The sequence below is a fragment of the Argentina silus genome, assembly GCF_951799395.1.
Source record: "Argentina silus genome assembly, chromosome: 8".
NCBI classification, from domain to species: domain Eukaryota; kingdom Metazoa; phylum Chordata; class Actinopteri; order Argentiniformes; family Argentinidae; genus Argentina; species Argentina silus.
In genome coordinates, this window is record NC_139662.1 from 17,032,069 (window position 1) to 17,048,849 (window position 16,781).

The 16,781-nt window shown below is 43.6% G+C and overlaps 1 protein-coding gene across 1 annotated transcript; it reads left to right on the forward strand.

The window, feature by feature from the left end:
* Nucleotides 1-1,457: 1,457 nt before the first annotated feature.
* Nucleotides 1,458-15,955, forward strand: ano11 (anoctamin 11; the record flags this gene model as incomplete). Its single annotated transcript, XM_083674736.1, has 23 exons — nucleotides 1,458-1,589; nucleotides 2,005-2,131; nucleotides 2,371-2,570; nucleotides 4,187-4,294; nucleotides 4,450-4,586; nucleotides 4,894-4,951; nucleotides 5,520-5,630; nucleotides 6,180-6,345; nucleotides 6,621-6,711; nucleotides 7,906-8,002; nucleotides 8,576-8,719; nucleotides 8,899-9,036; nucleotides 9,335-9,433; nucleotides 9,641-9,743; nucleotides 10,067-10,178; nucleotides 10,814-10,868; nucleotides 11,218-11,315; nucleotides 11,769-11,905; nucleotides 12,311-12,516; nucleotides 12,672-12,808; nucleotides 13,217-13,307; nucleotides 13,908-14,103; nucleotides 15,789-15,955. The coding sequence occupies 23 exons, from the start codon at nucleotides 1,458-1,460 to the stop codon at nucleotides 15,953-15,955; spliced, it is 2,910 nt and encodes a 969-aa protein (XP_083530862.1).
* Nucleotides 15,956-16,781: the final 826 nt, after the last annotated feature.

Here is a 16,781-nt window from a genome sequence, read left to right on the forward strand (position 1 = left end):
TGAGCGTGAATGATCATTCCTTTTTAATGAGCATATGTCTTAATGTAAGTGGTACAGACACTGATTCTGTTGCTCCCTCCCCCTTTTCCCCCTACTCTCTCAACACAATGGGGTTATTGGGAGACTCTCTTCCCTCTCTCTTGGCTATGCAGTGTTAACAGTTCATGCTTCCTCTCTCCCACTCTCTCCTGTCCCATTTTTCTGCATTGCTGCAGTTACAACAGAGAGAGAGAGAGAGAGAGAGAGAGAGAGAGACACTGAGGGTTGAGGATGGAAAGCAAAAACAAACAAGCACATCCCCCAATTACTGAAATCTGCTCAAATGACTTGGAACACAAAAGATAATTCCCAATCAAACGGACACATCCACACCCTCATAATGGTTAGAGCATGTCTATGTATTGCAGTGGAGGCTGGTGGAGGTAGAAATAAGAGGACGTGCTCATTGCAATGCATGGAACGGAATTAAGAATGGTATCAAATAGCCTGTCCTCCAAATTCTACCTCCACTAGCCTTCCCTGATGTATTGGCAGTATTATTGATGAATGACTCTCCAGTATTATTGATGAATGACTCTCCAGCTGGAGATGTGTTGCTCCAACCGAGTCTCAAACTTGCGACTCTGACTCACCAACACATGTAACCGTCTCCTCACATACCCGATACCGTTACCTACGCTGTCAAAAAGCCAGTATAGCAATTTGACAGTGTGGGTGGGGGTACTTGAACTTCAGGAGTGAGTTTACAATCTCAACTCGGTTACATCATGACGTTAATTATCATGAGCATGTGTCAGTGAGGGAACGAACACAACACGATATGATCCGCAGCTTGCGTTGATCAAGGCTCACAGGGGGAATACACACTGACAGCAAGATCAAAGACACTCCCCGCCCCAGGTACTGTACATTCAGGCGAGGGTCTTCTCCTTACCTGAATCCTACCGAGTGAATGTTACATTATTTATGTGTGGGGGCGTGTGCTCCAGCTTCCTCTGTTGAAATGGAACGAAACACCAGCTGCCTCTATGCTGTAAGGATTACGGTATGCAACATCGCTCTCCTCTCTCCCTGTGGAGAGGAGGAGATAGAGGGATGCAGAGAGAGGGAGAGAGAGAGAGAGAGAGGAGAGAGAAGGGAGGCAGAGATTGCTGCAGATCCACTTCCTCTTCCCACGCGTTCCGAGACCCCTTTCCACTGAAGCAGAGGTACCATCCTTTCTTTTTTTTTAGCCCAATCTCTTGCTGGAATACGTTATTAATTTATATATTTTTTATTGGATTCGATTTCAATGTTAACAACTGAATACTAAACCTCTGATGCATGCATATGCGCCTTTAGTAGGGTGCATGACTATCTCTGTACAGTGCATGTGTGTAGAGAGTCTGCATACAGTTTGTGCTGTGTGTATGTTGTGCTCCCTTGGCCTCTGGGCAGACTAGACCCTCCTCGTCATCATGTTGAGGAAGAGCTCGGAGCTGCTTATGGCTGACAGGGAGGTCCTGCTGGACCTAGACTACACAGGCAAACCTCAAACCACAGACAGCTATGGGAGTCTGCAGAATGGGGGGTTCATCCCACCAAGATATGTGAGTACAGTACACTTTGAGCCCCCTCCCTTGTCTCTTCCAGTTACGTCACGCTGACTTCCTTTGGCGGCGCAGTAAATTTTGAATGGGTTCCTGCCGGTTTTAGCAGTCTTGTCCTATATGTATCAATTTCAATATGACCTGAAAGATTGTTCTCTATTATAAAGCTGTGCTTTTGCTTAAAATTATTTTATGGTGATGGAATCTGAAGTCAATATTGTGATACTGTGTCTTTGGTAATGTACGTACAAAATATAAATAGACTGTATATTTTATTTATTTATTTATTTATTATTTATTTATCCCTTATTTTACCAGGTAAGTTGACTGAGAACATGTTCGACCGGAGGAAGAGTTGCAGGGGAGAGGAGAGGGGATGATATTGTCTCATTATATAACAGATTTTTATTTTCAGATGAGAGCAGCTGCTGGTAAAGAGGAAGAGGATAATGATGACCCTATCTATATTCACTGCTATGCGAGAAATAGCCAACCGTCACTCCCCTTAGGGAACTACTTTAGAGATGGAAGAACCAAAATAGGTGCTTTCCATATACCTTGCTAAATTCACAATGTAATGAGTATATTTGAGATACTATTCAGCTGTATTGAGCTAAGATATGTTGAATTGAGTTCTATGCTAACATGTTTTACAGGACAATTTCACATGTACACAACTGAAATGCAAGGTGGTCACAAATTATATTGTAATAATACAGAAACAACCAACCAACAAACCAAATGCTAACCATTTATCTCTGTGTGGTTGATCCTGGGCCAGACTTTGTGCTGGTGTGGGAGGTGAAACGGAAAAAGCGTCGTTCCCGGGGGAGGGGGAGAGGAGGTCACACCACCGCCGGGCAGGGGGAGGCCGGGGGAGGAGAGGGGGAGAGCAGGTCTGAGAGGTGGAAGGCTCAGCTGGCGCGGTGGAGGGACAAATTCACCCAGAACCTGCAGAGTGCCGGCCTCTTGATGGAAAAGGTAACATCAGATCAGCCAACATCAACCATGCTCACCGCTTAACAATTCTACTCTATCATATTACTCTACTTTAACACTAGAAGCTCTGTGCCCTCATTACTAACCAAAGTAGATTGACGTCTAGATTGATGTCTGGAGACCTCCATTTGTTGACCTTAGTGTAACGGTGTAATAATTGAATGAGGTCAATACAATCAATACAATACAAAACATAACAAGTGTACAGAAAACATGTCCCCCCAAAATGATGTAGCACCCCTCTATAAAAGGAGAGTGATAGAGGAACCTGTAAATTAAGCGTTTTACTATGACAGTGTTTTACAGTGCTGTGTCCCCATTGCACACAGGCGTGCCAACTCTTATTGATATACGACACCTTTACTTCAAACACAAATTTCACCAGTAGGCTAGGACAAAATATTTGCACAGCCAATATTTCCATCAGTCTTGCTTCTTACAGCTTTGCGTTGATTTCTAAAAATATTATTCCCAAATTTGTTAGGCTGCATGCCTACTGCATTTAAGGGACCTTGTCCACAGCAAGCTTTCATTTTAAATAGCAGCTGTTTTCCTCAATGGAACAGGTCTCTCTTTCAGCGCTGTAAAAAACAAAGCGTGGAGCTGAGGTTTTTTTTTGCGCTGAGCTCCTGAATGCCCGGCTTTTTCAGAGTTGAAAAAGGTTCAACTTTTGATAAAAAGCTGCCCATCAATGTCACTTTTACATAAGCCGACCAATCAGGTTAAAGGAGGGCCGGGACAAACACAAATGTCACAACAAATTGGCAGGTACTTCTCGTTGCAAATGAGGATGTCTTCCACTACAGTTTCTGAAATAAATATACACTCTTTTTGTATGAAACAGACACTCACTAAATGTATATGAAAAATCATATACCAGAGTGATTGCAAGTGGAAAGTTTAGAGATAAAAGGATCTTCCCAAGATTTACAGTTTACAACCCCATCTGTAAAGCATGGTGGAGGGGGTGTTAATGTTAGGGCATGTATAGTTGCCATGACCCAAAACATACTGCCATAGCAACTGGGGAGTTTTTCAGGGCCAACAAGAGTAAAGTTCTTGACTGGTCAAGTCGATCTTCAGATTTAAATCAAATGTAACATTTATTTTCCTAACATGCTTCACTGTCTCATTACTTATGCAAGCCACTGTATGTGCAATCCATTATGGTTAAACTGTAAGGTCAGTTTTGATGAGGTAAAAATGCCACAATGAGGAAGCGCAAATGGACTTTGTGCCTTTTGGGAGCAATCAGTTAATCGTGCCCCAGGACGTGACTTGGAGATGTTGGCTATAAAGAAAATCTGTGGTAGTCATGAAAATTCATCCAGATGTTTTTCTATGTATGTAATTTGGAAATTATAACAACGTTACTATGTTAAAAACAGACATTTAGGAAACGTCAGGGAATGAGGAGGGCATAGGTTTCACAATGGCAGTTATTTTCTCACGCCTGTGGACGTCTGTTTGGTATGACTGATGTTAAAGGATTGTTCTGTTTTATTGTCTGTTCTGTTGTTCTGTTTTCTTATCTGATTTGTTGTTTTTACAACTTTTCTGTATTGTTTTCCTTAATTTTTTTAATTTTTTTTAATTAGGAAGAGACTGCGAGCGAGAAGAAAACCATCCATTATCTGAAACTCAGTGCCCCCTGGGACGTGTTGGTGTATTACGCAGAGGAGCTATATCTGAGAGCACCCCTACAGGTCAGTGCTGGCACTACACTTGGAAAGGAACAATGAAGGGAAAACAAAGTGCAAAGTTCACTTCAGCCTCGCGTTGATGATGAATGTTGTTGGTGTGCCATACTTGTTATAAATAGAAAAGTTGTTATAAAGTGTTTTTAAATTTTGCTACACAGGCCCAGCCATACCCACACTACAATACGTCTGATCGGGTCCTTCAGAAGCTATGCATTCCAAACATCATGGCGGAGTCAGTGCCAAACAGGCCAATAGACTACTACACTTGTGCCTTTCGCAAGTCAAAGATGGAGAAGTGAGTCTCTATGTCCATAACCTACTCCATTCAATCAAAATCAATACCCTGCAGTTTACGGGTTGAAGTTAAAGCTGCATCCAATTGTTATTGGGTCGAACAGAGAGAAAACCAACTGAACGTGAACCAAAATATGCTTGCGCAATGCAAGGAGGATTTTGTTTTGCATTGCTGGAAACGTATGGAATCTGGTTTTGACGGAGTGGACTGAATGCTGCTTTCCATGTTTATCCTCAAAGAGTTCTCCGAAATAGTTTCCTTTGTAAATTACAACTGACCGTCCCTCGCTCTGTTTGTCCCTGCTAAGGTTCCTCGGCTGTGAGGACTGTGATACATATTTCACTAACACGCAGAGACACCGCATTGTGAGTGCAATGTATGATTTACTTAAGACAGACATACAGTACTGTATTTACCAGATGGATATATCTTTATGTGTGGTGGACAGACACCTGATGAACACATGGATGGACACATTTGAACATGTGGTCAAATGATCACATACGGCATGCTGTATATACTGCATATCCACCTGCACTCCACCTGGTGTATGTCCACCTGTCTTACAGTGCCTTCAGTAAGTATTCACCCCCCTAGACTTTTTCCACATTTTGTTGTGCTACAACCTGACTTTACAGTGTGTAATTGATTCCTATGCAAACCAGAGACCCGTATAAAAACAAAAGATATTCATTCCGAAATCGCATTAACTATTATCCTTGCGCTCAGATGGACTCAATTCAACTCATAGAGTGACTTGTTGAAGACATTTTTGCATTTGAGCAAATTTTAGTGAGTATCGTAGCAAAGGGGGTGAATACTTATTGACTCAAGACATTTCAGCTTTTAATTTTTTATTAATTAGTCCAAATTTTAAAAAAATTGGGGGTGAATACTTACTGAAGGCTTACTGAATGTGACCTTCCATCGCAGGTGTATGAGATTCTGTCGAGGACGGTTTATGGCAAGAAGAAGCGGGCAGAAGTAGGCATGGCTCGACTGCTGAGTGAGGGGGCATACATGGCGGCCTTCCCCCTGCATGAGGTCAGAGACATTCTCCCACCATTCCATTTACATTTACATTTGTGACATTTAGCAGACGCTTTTATCCAAAGTGACTTACCACAACAGTAGAGGAACTGTACAGAGGGGTAGTGGGGTCTTTTGGAGGGACAGTGCAGATGTAGACTGAAGAGATGGGTCTTCAGTCTACAGCAGAAGATAGGTAGTGACTCCGCTGTCCTGACAGCAGTGGGAAGCTCGTTCCACCACCAGGGCGCCAAGACAGTGAAAAGCCGTGACCGAACAGCGCAACTCCTGCATCCTCGTAGAGGCGGGGGTGCCAGACGGCCAGAAGAGAGTGATCAGACGGGGGTTTGGGGGCTGACCATTGCTCAATACCCCAAGGCATTTTAATATCATATCTGTCGACAGGGTCAGACTTCAATTGTGTGTGTATGCATGTGTGCGTGCGTTGCGTGTGTTGTGTGCGCTGTGTGCATGCGTGCGTGGGTGGGTGGGTGGGTGTGTACTTACCTATAATATGCACTTTCGTATGTACTATAATATGTACTGTATGTGTGTATTTCTCAGGGCCCCTTTGAGCGGCCAGAATATGAGGCCAAGCCTGATGAGCTGAACCAGAGGCAGGTGCTGTTCCAGTACTGGGCCTGCTGGTCCAAGTGGTACAAGTACCAGCCACTAGACCACATCCGAGAGTACTTTGGAGAAAAGATAGCCCTTTACTTTGCCTGGCTGGGTAGGCATGCGTCCCCATGGAGACATTACTCTGTTTCCGTTCATAAGATACAGTACAACTTCCTCAGTAGTGGCATCATACTATTGTGTGTTGTTATGTTGTGTTATAATGTTCAGTGTCTTATCCTATAATGAAATGAAACATAACATTGAAACATTTGAACACTAACCATCTGAATTTGATTGTTGCGGACATTATTAATATCAATATACAAAATACCCCCCACTGTATTGTATCAGTTTAAGGGTGTCAAGGAAGTTTCTGTTTCTCTGCAGGGTTCTACACAGCATGGCTTCTGCCTGCCGCTGTGGTTGGAACCTTCGTCTTTGTGTCAGGAGTGATGTCAATGGGAACCAACACTCCTGCGTGAGTCCATAGTGCTTACACCTTCTCATAGCACGGCTACAAGTCCATACATACCACCTTGAATTGTTATGATTTTACTTTAGCTGTAGGCTAATACGTTTTGGTGGTTTGAAAGCTTGGAAACACTTAACATTAAGTTAGCTTATATTGATTACACTGTTATACACATATTGCTATATACAACGGCTTTGTAATAACATGGTAATGAATTTAAGATAGTTTTGTTGCTACAGAAGTGGAATAAGGTCTGGCTTGGTGTACTTGGTGTATAGTCTGTTGCATTGTTTTGCAGTGTGTGTGTGTGTGTGTGTGTGTGTGTGTGTGTGTGTGTGTGTGTGTGTGTGTGTGTGTGTGTGTGTGTGTGTGTGTGTGTGCTCGCGCGCGCACGTGTGTGCGTGTGTGCGCGCGTGTGTGTGTGCGGAGGGGGAAATTATGTCTTGTAATTTGTTCCCTGTGTCTCCAATCTGTTTCCATGTCAACCAACGACCAAGCCTTCCTCAGGGACTTTTGTTAAATTGGTCAGCAGTGACTCACTGTAGAATTATTGTGTCATAGAGACTAAGAAATAGAGGAAATACGTGGGATTGTAAGATGTAACAATGTCGAGAAGGAAGAAAAGCAATGAGCTTCCCACAGGCATGAGGGCATTAACATAATTACTCATGTACACTGTAGATTAGTGCTATCGATTACAGCATAAAAGCCAGAGAGCATTAGCATCTGCATACAAGCAATCAGGGGATAATGATCACTGTATCAGCAGCTTAGACTAGCTGCACGTCCGTGTATGGTTTGTGAATGTCAAATTTATGAGGCTCTATCAAAAGCTAGTTTTCTTCCACTGTTATTTTCTCAATTTCAAGAATAAATTGTACCATACAAGAATGGGTTTAGATTAGATTAAATTCACTGGTTTTTCTCATTAAGGGTCGTTTTGTGTCACAGGCTTACATATTGGTGACCCTGGCATGTTCCATCTTACAATTGATTATGAAGCTGATGTTCCAGTGGACGGATATTAGTCTTTTGGCAAAGAGGTGCCACAACCAATTAATATCTTCCTACCAGAAGTTGAATCCAAGCCACAGATATCATCTGCCTTCTCCCAATCTCATGTTCACACTACTGTAATCATTAGACTTACTGGATAACTTAATCTATAGTGAAGTCTGTGCCTGTGTTTCTCCTTCACAGAAAGGAGATCTGTAACAGTGGAGCCAGCTACCTGATGTGTCCTCTCTGTAATACCTGCAAACCCTGGAACATGTCGGACATCTGCCCCATGGCCAAGGTACAGTACCTATCCCCTGGACATTTAAAGAATTTCATAGGAACTATGTGTAAACCAGGCTCAATCGATGTAACAAGTTCAAGCGAGACAATGACTCTTCAAAGTCTTTCTTTGACTCCTCACGTCCTCTCTCCTCGCCTCCTTCTCAAAATGCATTGGACGAGAATTTCCAAGAGGAGAATTTCCTTCTCCCCCATTGGCCAAGAGGGCAGCTCCAGTAAAAAAACACAGGGGAGTTATACTAAGTACTTGGAGCTTTTGCTGACCATGTGACCCCGATCAGTAAACATTAGTAATGTCACATTGTCAGGGTGAACTCCTGACCTTATCTATGACTGAACAGGGCCATGGAAGTCTCTCATGCTCCCACAGAGTGGTGAGGAGGCCCCTGCATGATGGTCTCAGGTTCATTTTACATTACTCCCACTAATGACTATAATGAAGACTTTGGGACAAGGTGATCTTGAGCCAAATTCACTCTTGACTCAGTCAGTGGTAATGATGTGCAGTGAGTATTGTTCCTGAGTGTCCGCATGCTGTATATCCCTACAAGTCCCTGTCTTCTCTCTTCAGGTTGGCTATCTGTTTGACCACCCTGGCACGGTCTTCTTCAGCGTCTTCATGTCCTTCTGGGCTGTCACCTTCCTGGAGTACTGGAAACGCAAGATGGCCACCTTAGCTCATCACTGGGACTGCATGGACTTTCATGAGGAGGAGGTCTGACATTGACATATATTATCATTTCACCGTTCACTTTGACATTTTTTTACACATAATTAATATAAAAAATATAATAAAACAGATACAAATACTGTATCGCCATCAAGATATCTAGGTTTAGATTGCATTGTTTTGTACTATATCTACATTCCCCCGTGGTCTGTGTGTTTCTACAGGAGCGCCCGCGGCCAGAGTTTGCAGCCATGGCTCCTGCTATGGAGCACAACCCAGTGACGGGAGTGAAGGAGCCCTACTTCCCTGAGAAGGCCCGCCTCTCCCGCATGCTAACTGGCTCCATGGTCATCATCATCATGGTGAGACCCAATTAGAAATCCCGGGGATGTGTTTCAATAGTTTTATCTAGCCTCCTTGTGATGAAACAGCGTTATAGTGATGAAGACCCATCTATCTCTTTCCATTATGAGCGCCAATGAGAGAAAGCAGATGAGGAACAGAGGCCATTAAAACACAATGCTGATTTGGTGTAGTGGAGGGACCGTCATGAATGTGGCCGCATGATCCCTCTCAATCACTGCTATAATGACTTAGTTCGAATCACATTTGGGGACTTATTGTTGATCTAACCTTTTCCCTGTCTCTGTCTGTCCCCAGTTATGTGTGGTGATGATCTTCCTGGTAACAGTAATCATGTACCGTGGTATAGTGAGTGTGAAGATGTACCACACGGGGAGCATTGTGCTGCGTACTCAGGTACAGTATGCTATACTCATTGTTGCTGCTGACACTGAATCAGCATAACCTTCAAAAGCACCCGACATCCTAAATTGTTCTATTCTGTGTTTGTGTGTGTGTGTGTGTGTGTGTGTGTGTGTGTGTGTGTGTGTGCGTGTGTGTGTGTGTGTGTGTGTGTGTGTGTGTGTGTGTGTGTGTGTGTGTGTGTGTGTTTGTCATCCTCAGGCAGGGAACATTGCCAACATCTCCAGCAGTATGGTCAATCTGGCCTTGATACTGCTGATGGGGCAGGTCTATACTGCCTTAGCTGAGAAGCTCACTAAATGGGGTAAGAACCATCCTGTCCTCAGCCACTTCTCAGTCAACATGATTGGCCAATAAATATTATCCACTGACAGGGAACTCCACTTTCTTAAGGTCAGATCAGACATCTGCATTGATTTATAGGGGCTCTGTGGTCATCACTCTTTAATCTAGTTTTGCCCACTGAGGGCAAGGTTTTCCTTGCACAGAAGCACCGGTTGCAGTGCCAAGTATTGGAAAGAGGAAGCATACTCCAACAGCATAGAGCAAAACACCATAACACTGTATTTTAGCTGGGATGTATGTAAACATCTGTGAATTCTGTGCCGTTTTTTTTTTTTCCAACAGAAATGCACAGAACACAGACTCAATATGAAGACTCTTTTACCTTCAAGGTGTTTGTCTTCCAGTTTGTCAACTTCTACTCCTCTCCCTTCTATGTGGCCTTCTTCAAGGGACGGTGGGTATAGAAACCATAGGTTCCAGTGTGCACGTATCAATATGGAGTTATCGTAGTTAATGATAAGAGACTGTGCTTCTAATGTTTAGTTTACAGTGTATCAATCCCAACTGATCAAAACCCGTGCTCCAATCTCACATGCGCCTATGTGCCACATCATTCACTCCAACTTGATGGTCATGTGCAACTGCTCCTTATCGGAGGCCGCACGCTCTGGCACACTGTGGACCTAGCTCATGATACAGTATTTGGAAGTCTGTTCCCCAAAATGTAGGCTACATTCAGTCTGTAAGGTCTATACAGCACCGCTCGCTAAAAAAGCTTATTTCTTTAATAGCTCCGGTGTAATCGGGTTGGGGCTAGAACCCAATCTGACACGTCAGGTTTTGGGTCTCATTGCTAGCGGGTCTGTTTGGTTTCGGGTCTGACTATCCATGGGTCCGTTTGGGTTTAGGTCTTTTTTTTTTTAAAAGAGCTAAGACAAATTTAAGAACCAATTCTTTATATTAGAGAATCTTCTAAAATCCTCTAATGATTTTGAGGTCAAAAATCGATTAAGTGTCTTTTTATGATTGCTAACCATTTGAAGAAATAAACATTTGACCGACAGATAATTGTTTCTCTTCTATTGACAGGTTTGTGGGTTATCCTAACCACTATGGAACGTTGTTAGGGATGAGAAATGAAGATGTAAGTTTTTTCCCTTCACATTTTATTGTTTAAAAAAGCAAAACTCATATGTTCATAAAAGTCTGTTATCTGGATCCACTGCTGTACATGTAAGTGTATGTGTACAGCCCTGGGTCTACATTTTCTTTCTTCCTGTCTTGCTACTGTAAGGTTCAGTAGGCTGGCCCTAACACACCATGCCGTGCCAAGCACCAAGTTCATTAGCTATCCTTTAAAAACTATGCCCCTGACAGTGCACTTACTGTACATCCTCTCTGCTGCATTGTTTTATAAATACCTGCAGCAAATGCACCTGAGAGTGCTGTGTATCCATCCTCTGTGTGTATCCATGTGTGTTTGTGTGTTTCAGTGTGGTCCCGGGGGTTGTCTTATTGAACTGGCTGAGCAGCTATTCATCATCATGGTGGGGAAACAGCTCATCAGCAACATACAGGAGTTTGTCATCCCGTAGGTTCTATGGCAGTATGATAATTCCTCTGTATTAGAAATGTAATGTTGGATGTTATATTGAACTAAATAAATACAGTATGAGTCACTATTGAATTATTGAATTCACAATAAGTGGTGCATTGCTGTTATTGCTGGATGTAAATCATTGCTTTGATCTAGTATAGTACTGTACATTTAAAAAAAAAATGTCATGCCTTGCTACTGTACTGTAAGGTAAATGTGACAAACTATACTGCAGGCTGGCGCTGACGCGCCATGTCCTGAGTGCCAACTGGCGAGTCTCTGCATTATGATTGGAACTCTACACTAGTACAGTGCAGTATGGCCTAATACTGCAGTATTGGCACAGCCAGCAATGGTTGCTGTAATGGGACAGTTTCTCTTCTCCTTTTCTCCTCTCCTCCTCTAATCCCCTCATTTCTGTTTTTTTTTCATTCCACCTCTCCTCAGGAAAGTGAAGGCGTGGCGACAGAAGAGGGCGATGGCCAAGGTCCGGGGTACGCAGGTGTCCCATGAGCCTCGGCGGTGGGAGGAGGACTATCAGCTTGTGGAGTATGAGGGGCTGTTTGAGGAGTACCTAGAGATTGGTGAGCCACATCACACTCACTGGGACTATTAGAGTGAGGGGAAAAGAAGTCACACTCATTGGGACTATTAGAGTGAGGGGAAAAGAAGTCACACTCATTGGGACTATTAGAGTGAGGGGAAAAGAAGTCACACTCATTGGGACTATTAGAGTGAGGGGAAAAGAAGTCACACTCACTGGGACTATTAGTGTGAGGGGAAAAGAAGTCACACTCATTGGGACTATTAGTGTGAGGGGAAAAGAAGTCCATATGTGGATTTCCTACTATAGGTTTAACCCCTGTGTATGCAGTACCTCCGCCCATCACTTTTACAAGACACAAAATGGCCGCTCCATCTCCCCCCCTAGTAACACCCAGTGGAGTCACTGACAGCTGACCTCTGACCTTCTCCACCCCACCCCACAGTGCTCCAGTTTGGCTTCATCACAATCTTCGTAGCGGCATTCCCCCTGGCGCCCCTCTTCGCCCTGCTCAACAACTGGGCAGAGGTGAGGCTGGACGCCCACAAGTTTGTGTGTGAGTACCGGCGGCCCGTGGCCGAGCGCGCTCAGAACATCGGCGTGTGGTTCAACATCCTGGAGGCCTTGTCGCACCTGTCCGTCATCGTTAATGTGAGTCACGCTCAGATGACCTCATCATCGGGGTGGGAGGAGTTTATCAGTGCCTGACCACATATACAATTGTGACCAAATCTGTGCCGTGAGAATTTTATTGTTTCTGTTGAATGTTTACCATCTAGATAAGTTCGTTCCTTTGCCATTTATAGGCTTTCTTAATCGCTTTTACATCGGACTTCTTACCTCGGCTGCTGTACCAGTACAAGTTTGATAACGAGCTGAACGGATACGTCAACTTCACTCTGGCCTACGCTCCAGCTAGCTACACGAGCCACCCCATGTGCAGGTATCAACGCAGATTCTCTGGATCATGTAGATCACTGCAATATAGTTGAACTACTGTAATGATAAGTATTTTTAATGAATTATTGGAATTTAATTTGAATAATTCATTTTTTTAAATTGAATTTACTCATAAAGATGTTATGATATGTTCACATAATCCATCATTGAGGTGGGCCACATTACTTGGATTGTGTTCAGTAGGGCTCTAAATAGGAGAAGATGCATGGAAACAGAGGAGGCACCTGAACTTCCATCCAATTAGAATGCTTATTTTACATGATCTGTCAGTGAGTTTTGCCTGAGTTTTACATAAATGGCCAGGAGAGGGCAGAATTGCTAATGTTGACACTCACCGATGCTCTACCATCTTATGACACACTCTCATGACTACCACTGTGTGTCTATGAAGGTATAAAGCCTTTCGGGATAACAATGGAAAATATACTCTGGTTTACTGGGAGCTCCTGGCTGTCAGACTGGGCTTTATCATCGCTTTTGAGGTGCAGTATGCCCAAGGACATGTCTGTGTTTCTTACCATCTGTTAGTTTTTTTTCTCTGACAGTCTGTCAGTCTGTCTGTCTGTCTCTGTCGTTATGTTTATCCATTTGTCCGTCTGTCCGTCTGTCCGCCCACCCGTCCGTCTGTCCGTCTGTCCGCCTGCCCACCTGTCTGTCCGCCTGCCCGCCCGTCTGTCTGTCCGTCTGTATGTCAGTCCATCTGATTGTGTTTTCCTTGTTACATACATGTTTTCCTTTGTCTGGTTGTCCTCTTTTGACCTTTTCTTTATAACCCATGCCAGGTACATTGTTTATTTTTATTGACCTGTGTCCCTCTCTCATTTCATTATGGGTCTTGGCTCTTGCTTTTGTATATTATTGTATACTTTGAAGTCTCCTTCTCCCTATTAATCTTTAACCCTCAGCCCTTCACATGGCAATTTTCTCTCCTGACTTTCACTCTCTTTGTAATTTCACCTTCTCTCCTCCTCTCCATATCCCTCCCGTTTCCTGTGACTCCTGTTTTACATCCTCTTCTCTCTTCCCTTGTCCACCCCCCCCCCCACCCCCCACCCCGCCACTTCTCTTCCTCCCCCCACCAGCACGTGGTGTTCTTTGTCCTGCGAGCCATAGAATGGATGGTCCCTGACGTGCCCGAGTCTCTGGAGGTGCAGATCAAGAGGGAGCGCTACCTGGCCAAGCAGGCTCTGGCCGACAACCAGGAGGCTATCTTGGTGAGTCGAGCCCCGGCCACCGCGGCCTTCCCAGCCTTCCCGGCCTCTCCGGCCTCCAGCCCAGGTCAGTGGAACACGGCTACGGACACACACACCAGCCCATGCACAAACACACACACACACGCGCACACACACACACACACACACACACACACACACACACACACACACACACACTCCCAACCCAGCCCATCAGATAAGACACCAAAGTCATCTGCTTGTTGAATCTTTGGTGAGATCCCAACTGTCTTAAAATGGCTTTTGTTATCTAGTCTACTTTCTGAAATGACGATTGATATGTGCTAGGTTGGGATGGGTTTGTACCGTTTTGTTTTCACCTGTCCCCTGGTCTTTCAGATCGAGTTTTTCATGGCCACAAGGCCTGACTAGGAAAAACTGTGGGCCTTCAGTGTTTCCTGGTCATTTCCTGACCACATGACCTGACCAGGGAACACTGAAGGCCCAAAAAAAACTGTGGGCCTTCAGTGTTTACCTAAGCCACGGTCCTTGACGGAAACAAGATAAAGGACTCCATTTGGCTTCAGCAAAACAATGCTGAACTGTGCAAAAAGACCTAGCAACTACTATAATCTATTTTGTTCCTTGTATTTAACAAAGCTTTTGATGAAACAGTGAATATTCAACCAGAGTTTAAGTAAACAGTGTGGAAATGTATCACACGCCACGCAATCGCTAGCTGCAGTATTCAAAACTGTCTCATCCTGTCTATACATTTGGAATATTGCAGTTATCGTGGGCAACTTCGCTCACACTTATTTGCTCAAGAAAAGTGGAGCCAGAAGAAAGCAAGCCTCAGGAGACTATTGGGACATAGCCTCACATGTGTCCACCAGGGATGTAGTGGTAGGAAAAAAGGTGGATCAACGCTGGGCACCTGAAAAAAAGAGGAACTTAAACGACAATGTTTAAATCTTCTCATTTCATAAAAGGTGGGTAAACGCTGTTCACCCAAAATGAAGGTGCATTAATGCTGTTTACCTGTGTTTTACACTACATTACTGTCTCTGCCAATGTGTTGGTCAATGTGCTTACCTGGAAAGGTTGCTATTCTCTTCTTCCTGAAAGGTTTACTCATTAGCTTGGGCTCCTGTTATCACAGTTAACGACACACACAGATATATTTATGACTCCACTAGATCCAGTGTCCATTTTATGAGACGATACTGTCTGAGAGGAACAGGAGACGTCTTGAATGAATCACTTGGCTGAATGTATTGACTCCATAGTCATTGTCAACTATATAAGTGGGGCATTGATGTTAGTAGGTAACATCATTTTACTGTATCACCAAGATCATGTTGTCTGCGATAAATTAATTACAGATTTGATAGGCTTTTAAATACACCCCCCCTCACACACACACACACACGCACACACACACACACACACGCACACACACACACACACAAACACACACTATCTCTCTCTCTCTCTCTCTCTCTCACACACACACACACACACAAACACACACACACACACACACACACACACTCTCCTTGCATCCCATCAGCACGGGACGTGACCACCCATTGTGTGTCGTTGTGATGTCAGTGCTGTGGTGTGGTGTGTGTGCGCGTCTCCGTGTTCTGACCATATGGTTGTGGTGTTTTATGTGAAGAGTGTCCCTGGATGGGGTGAGTACTGTACACACATTCTGTACATTGTCAAACCAATAAGCCGATCCACCACATTTTGAAATTCACATTGCTATGTACTGTGTTCTCTCAGCAATTCTAACAGAACTTCCTTGTATTTTCTCCTCCTCCTCCTCCCCCACTCTTTTCCCTGTCCAAACTCAACCGTACTGCACGCCCGAAGCAAGCGACGCGTCCTCTGGCAACATGAGTGAAGACTGCATTGCGGAGGTGGAGAGGAGGGGGTGGGTACAGAAGTAGGGGGAAAGAGATAGAAGAAGACACTCGTTTGCATTTGGGATACTATCAGTGGAATTGTTTCCTTGTTGTGTCTGTCTGTCTGATACGGCTGGCCTCTATGTTTGTTTACAGTAATAGTGTTCTGTCTTGGGGACACAAATAGCATGCAGGCTTTTGTTCCAGCCTGCCATTAACGCACTGTAACTTTTAAGCACAAATAATTAAACAAAATAAATGTTTTTCAACTATAAAATCTAAGTTTCCCTGCTGGACAAGGATTGTCTCGACTCTCAAGAATGACCTGATTCCATTAATCAGACGATCATCAAAGAACTTGATTATTTGAATTAGTTGTGCGTTAGCATTTGACTGGAGGTAAAGTCAGCACGCACTGTGGGTCCTCTGGGACACTGGTTTACAGAAGGGTTGGTGACAGTTGAATTTAAATTCAGTCAATGCAATAAGCACATTGAATTTAATACTCAATGATTGCAAGAAGGGCATTTATTTCCGGAGATATCTCAATGAACTGAAATTAAGAAGCTTTAACAGTTTTTTTTTTCTATTTTGTAATTAAGTAAGTAATTAGTAAGTAATTTCAAATCACTTTCTGAATTGCGCAATTGAAATCAAATTGACCCCATCCAAAGTTTATAGGATATAGTTAGAGTTTGTGTCGTTAAATGTTTCTGCTTTACTGTGAGCTGTTAAACTTCTGCCCTCTCATTTTGATGATTGTGTGATGTTCACTGTGTTGAAATGCTTGACTTTATCTGAACAACCACCCTGCTCTGTTGAAATGTATATGAACACATGTAAATTAATGTATATGTTGACATGTAGATGT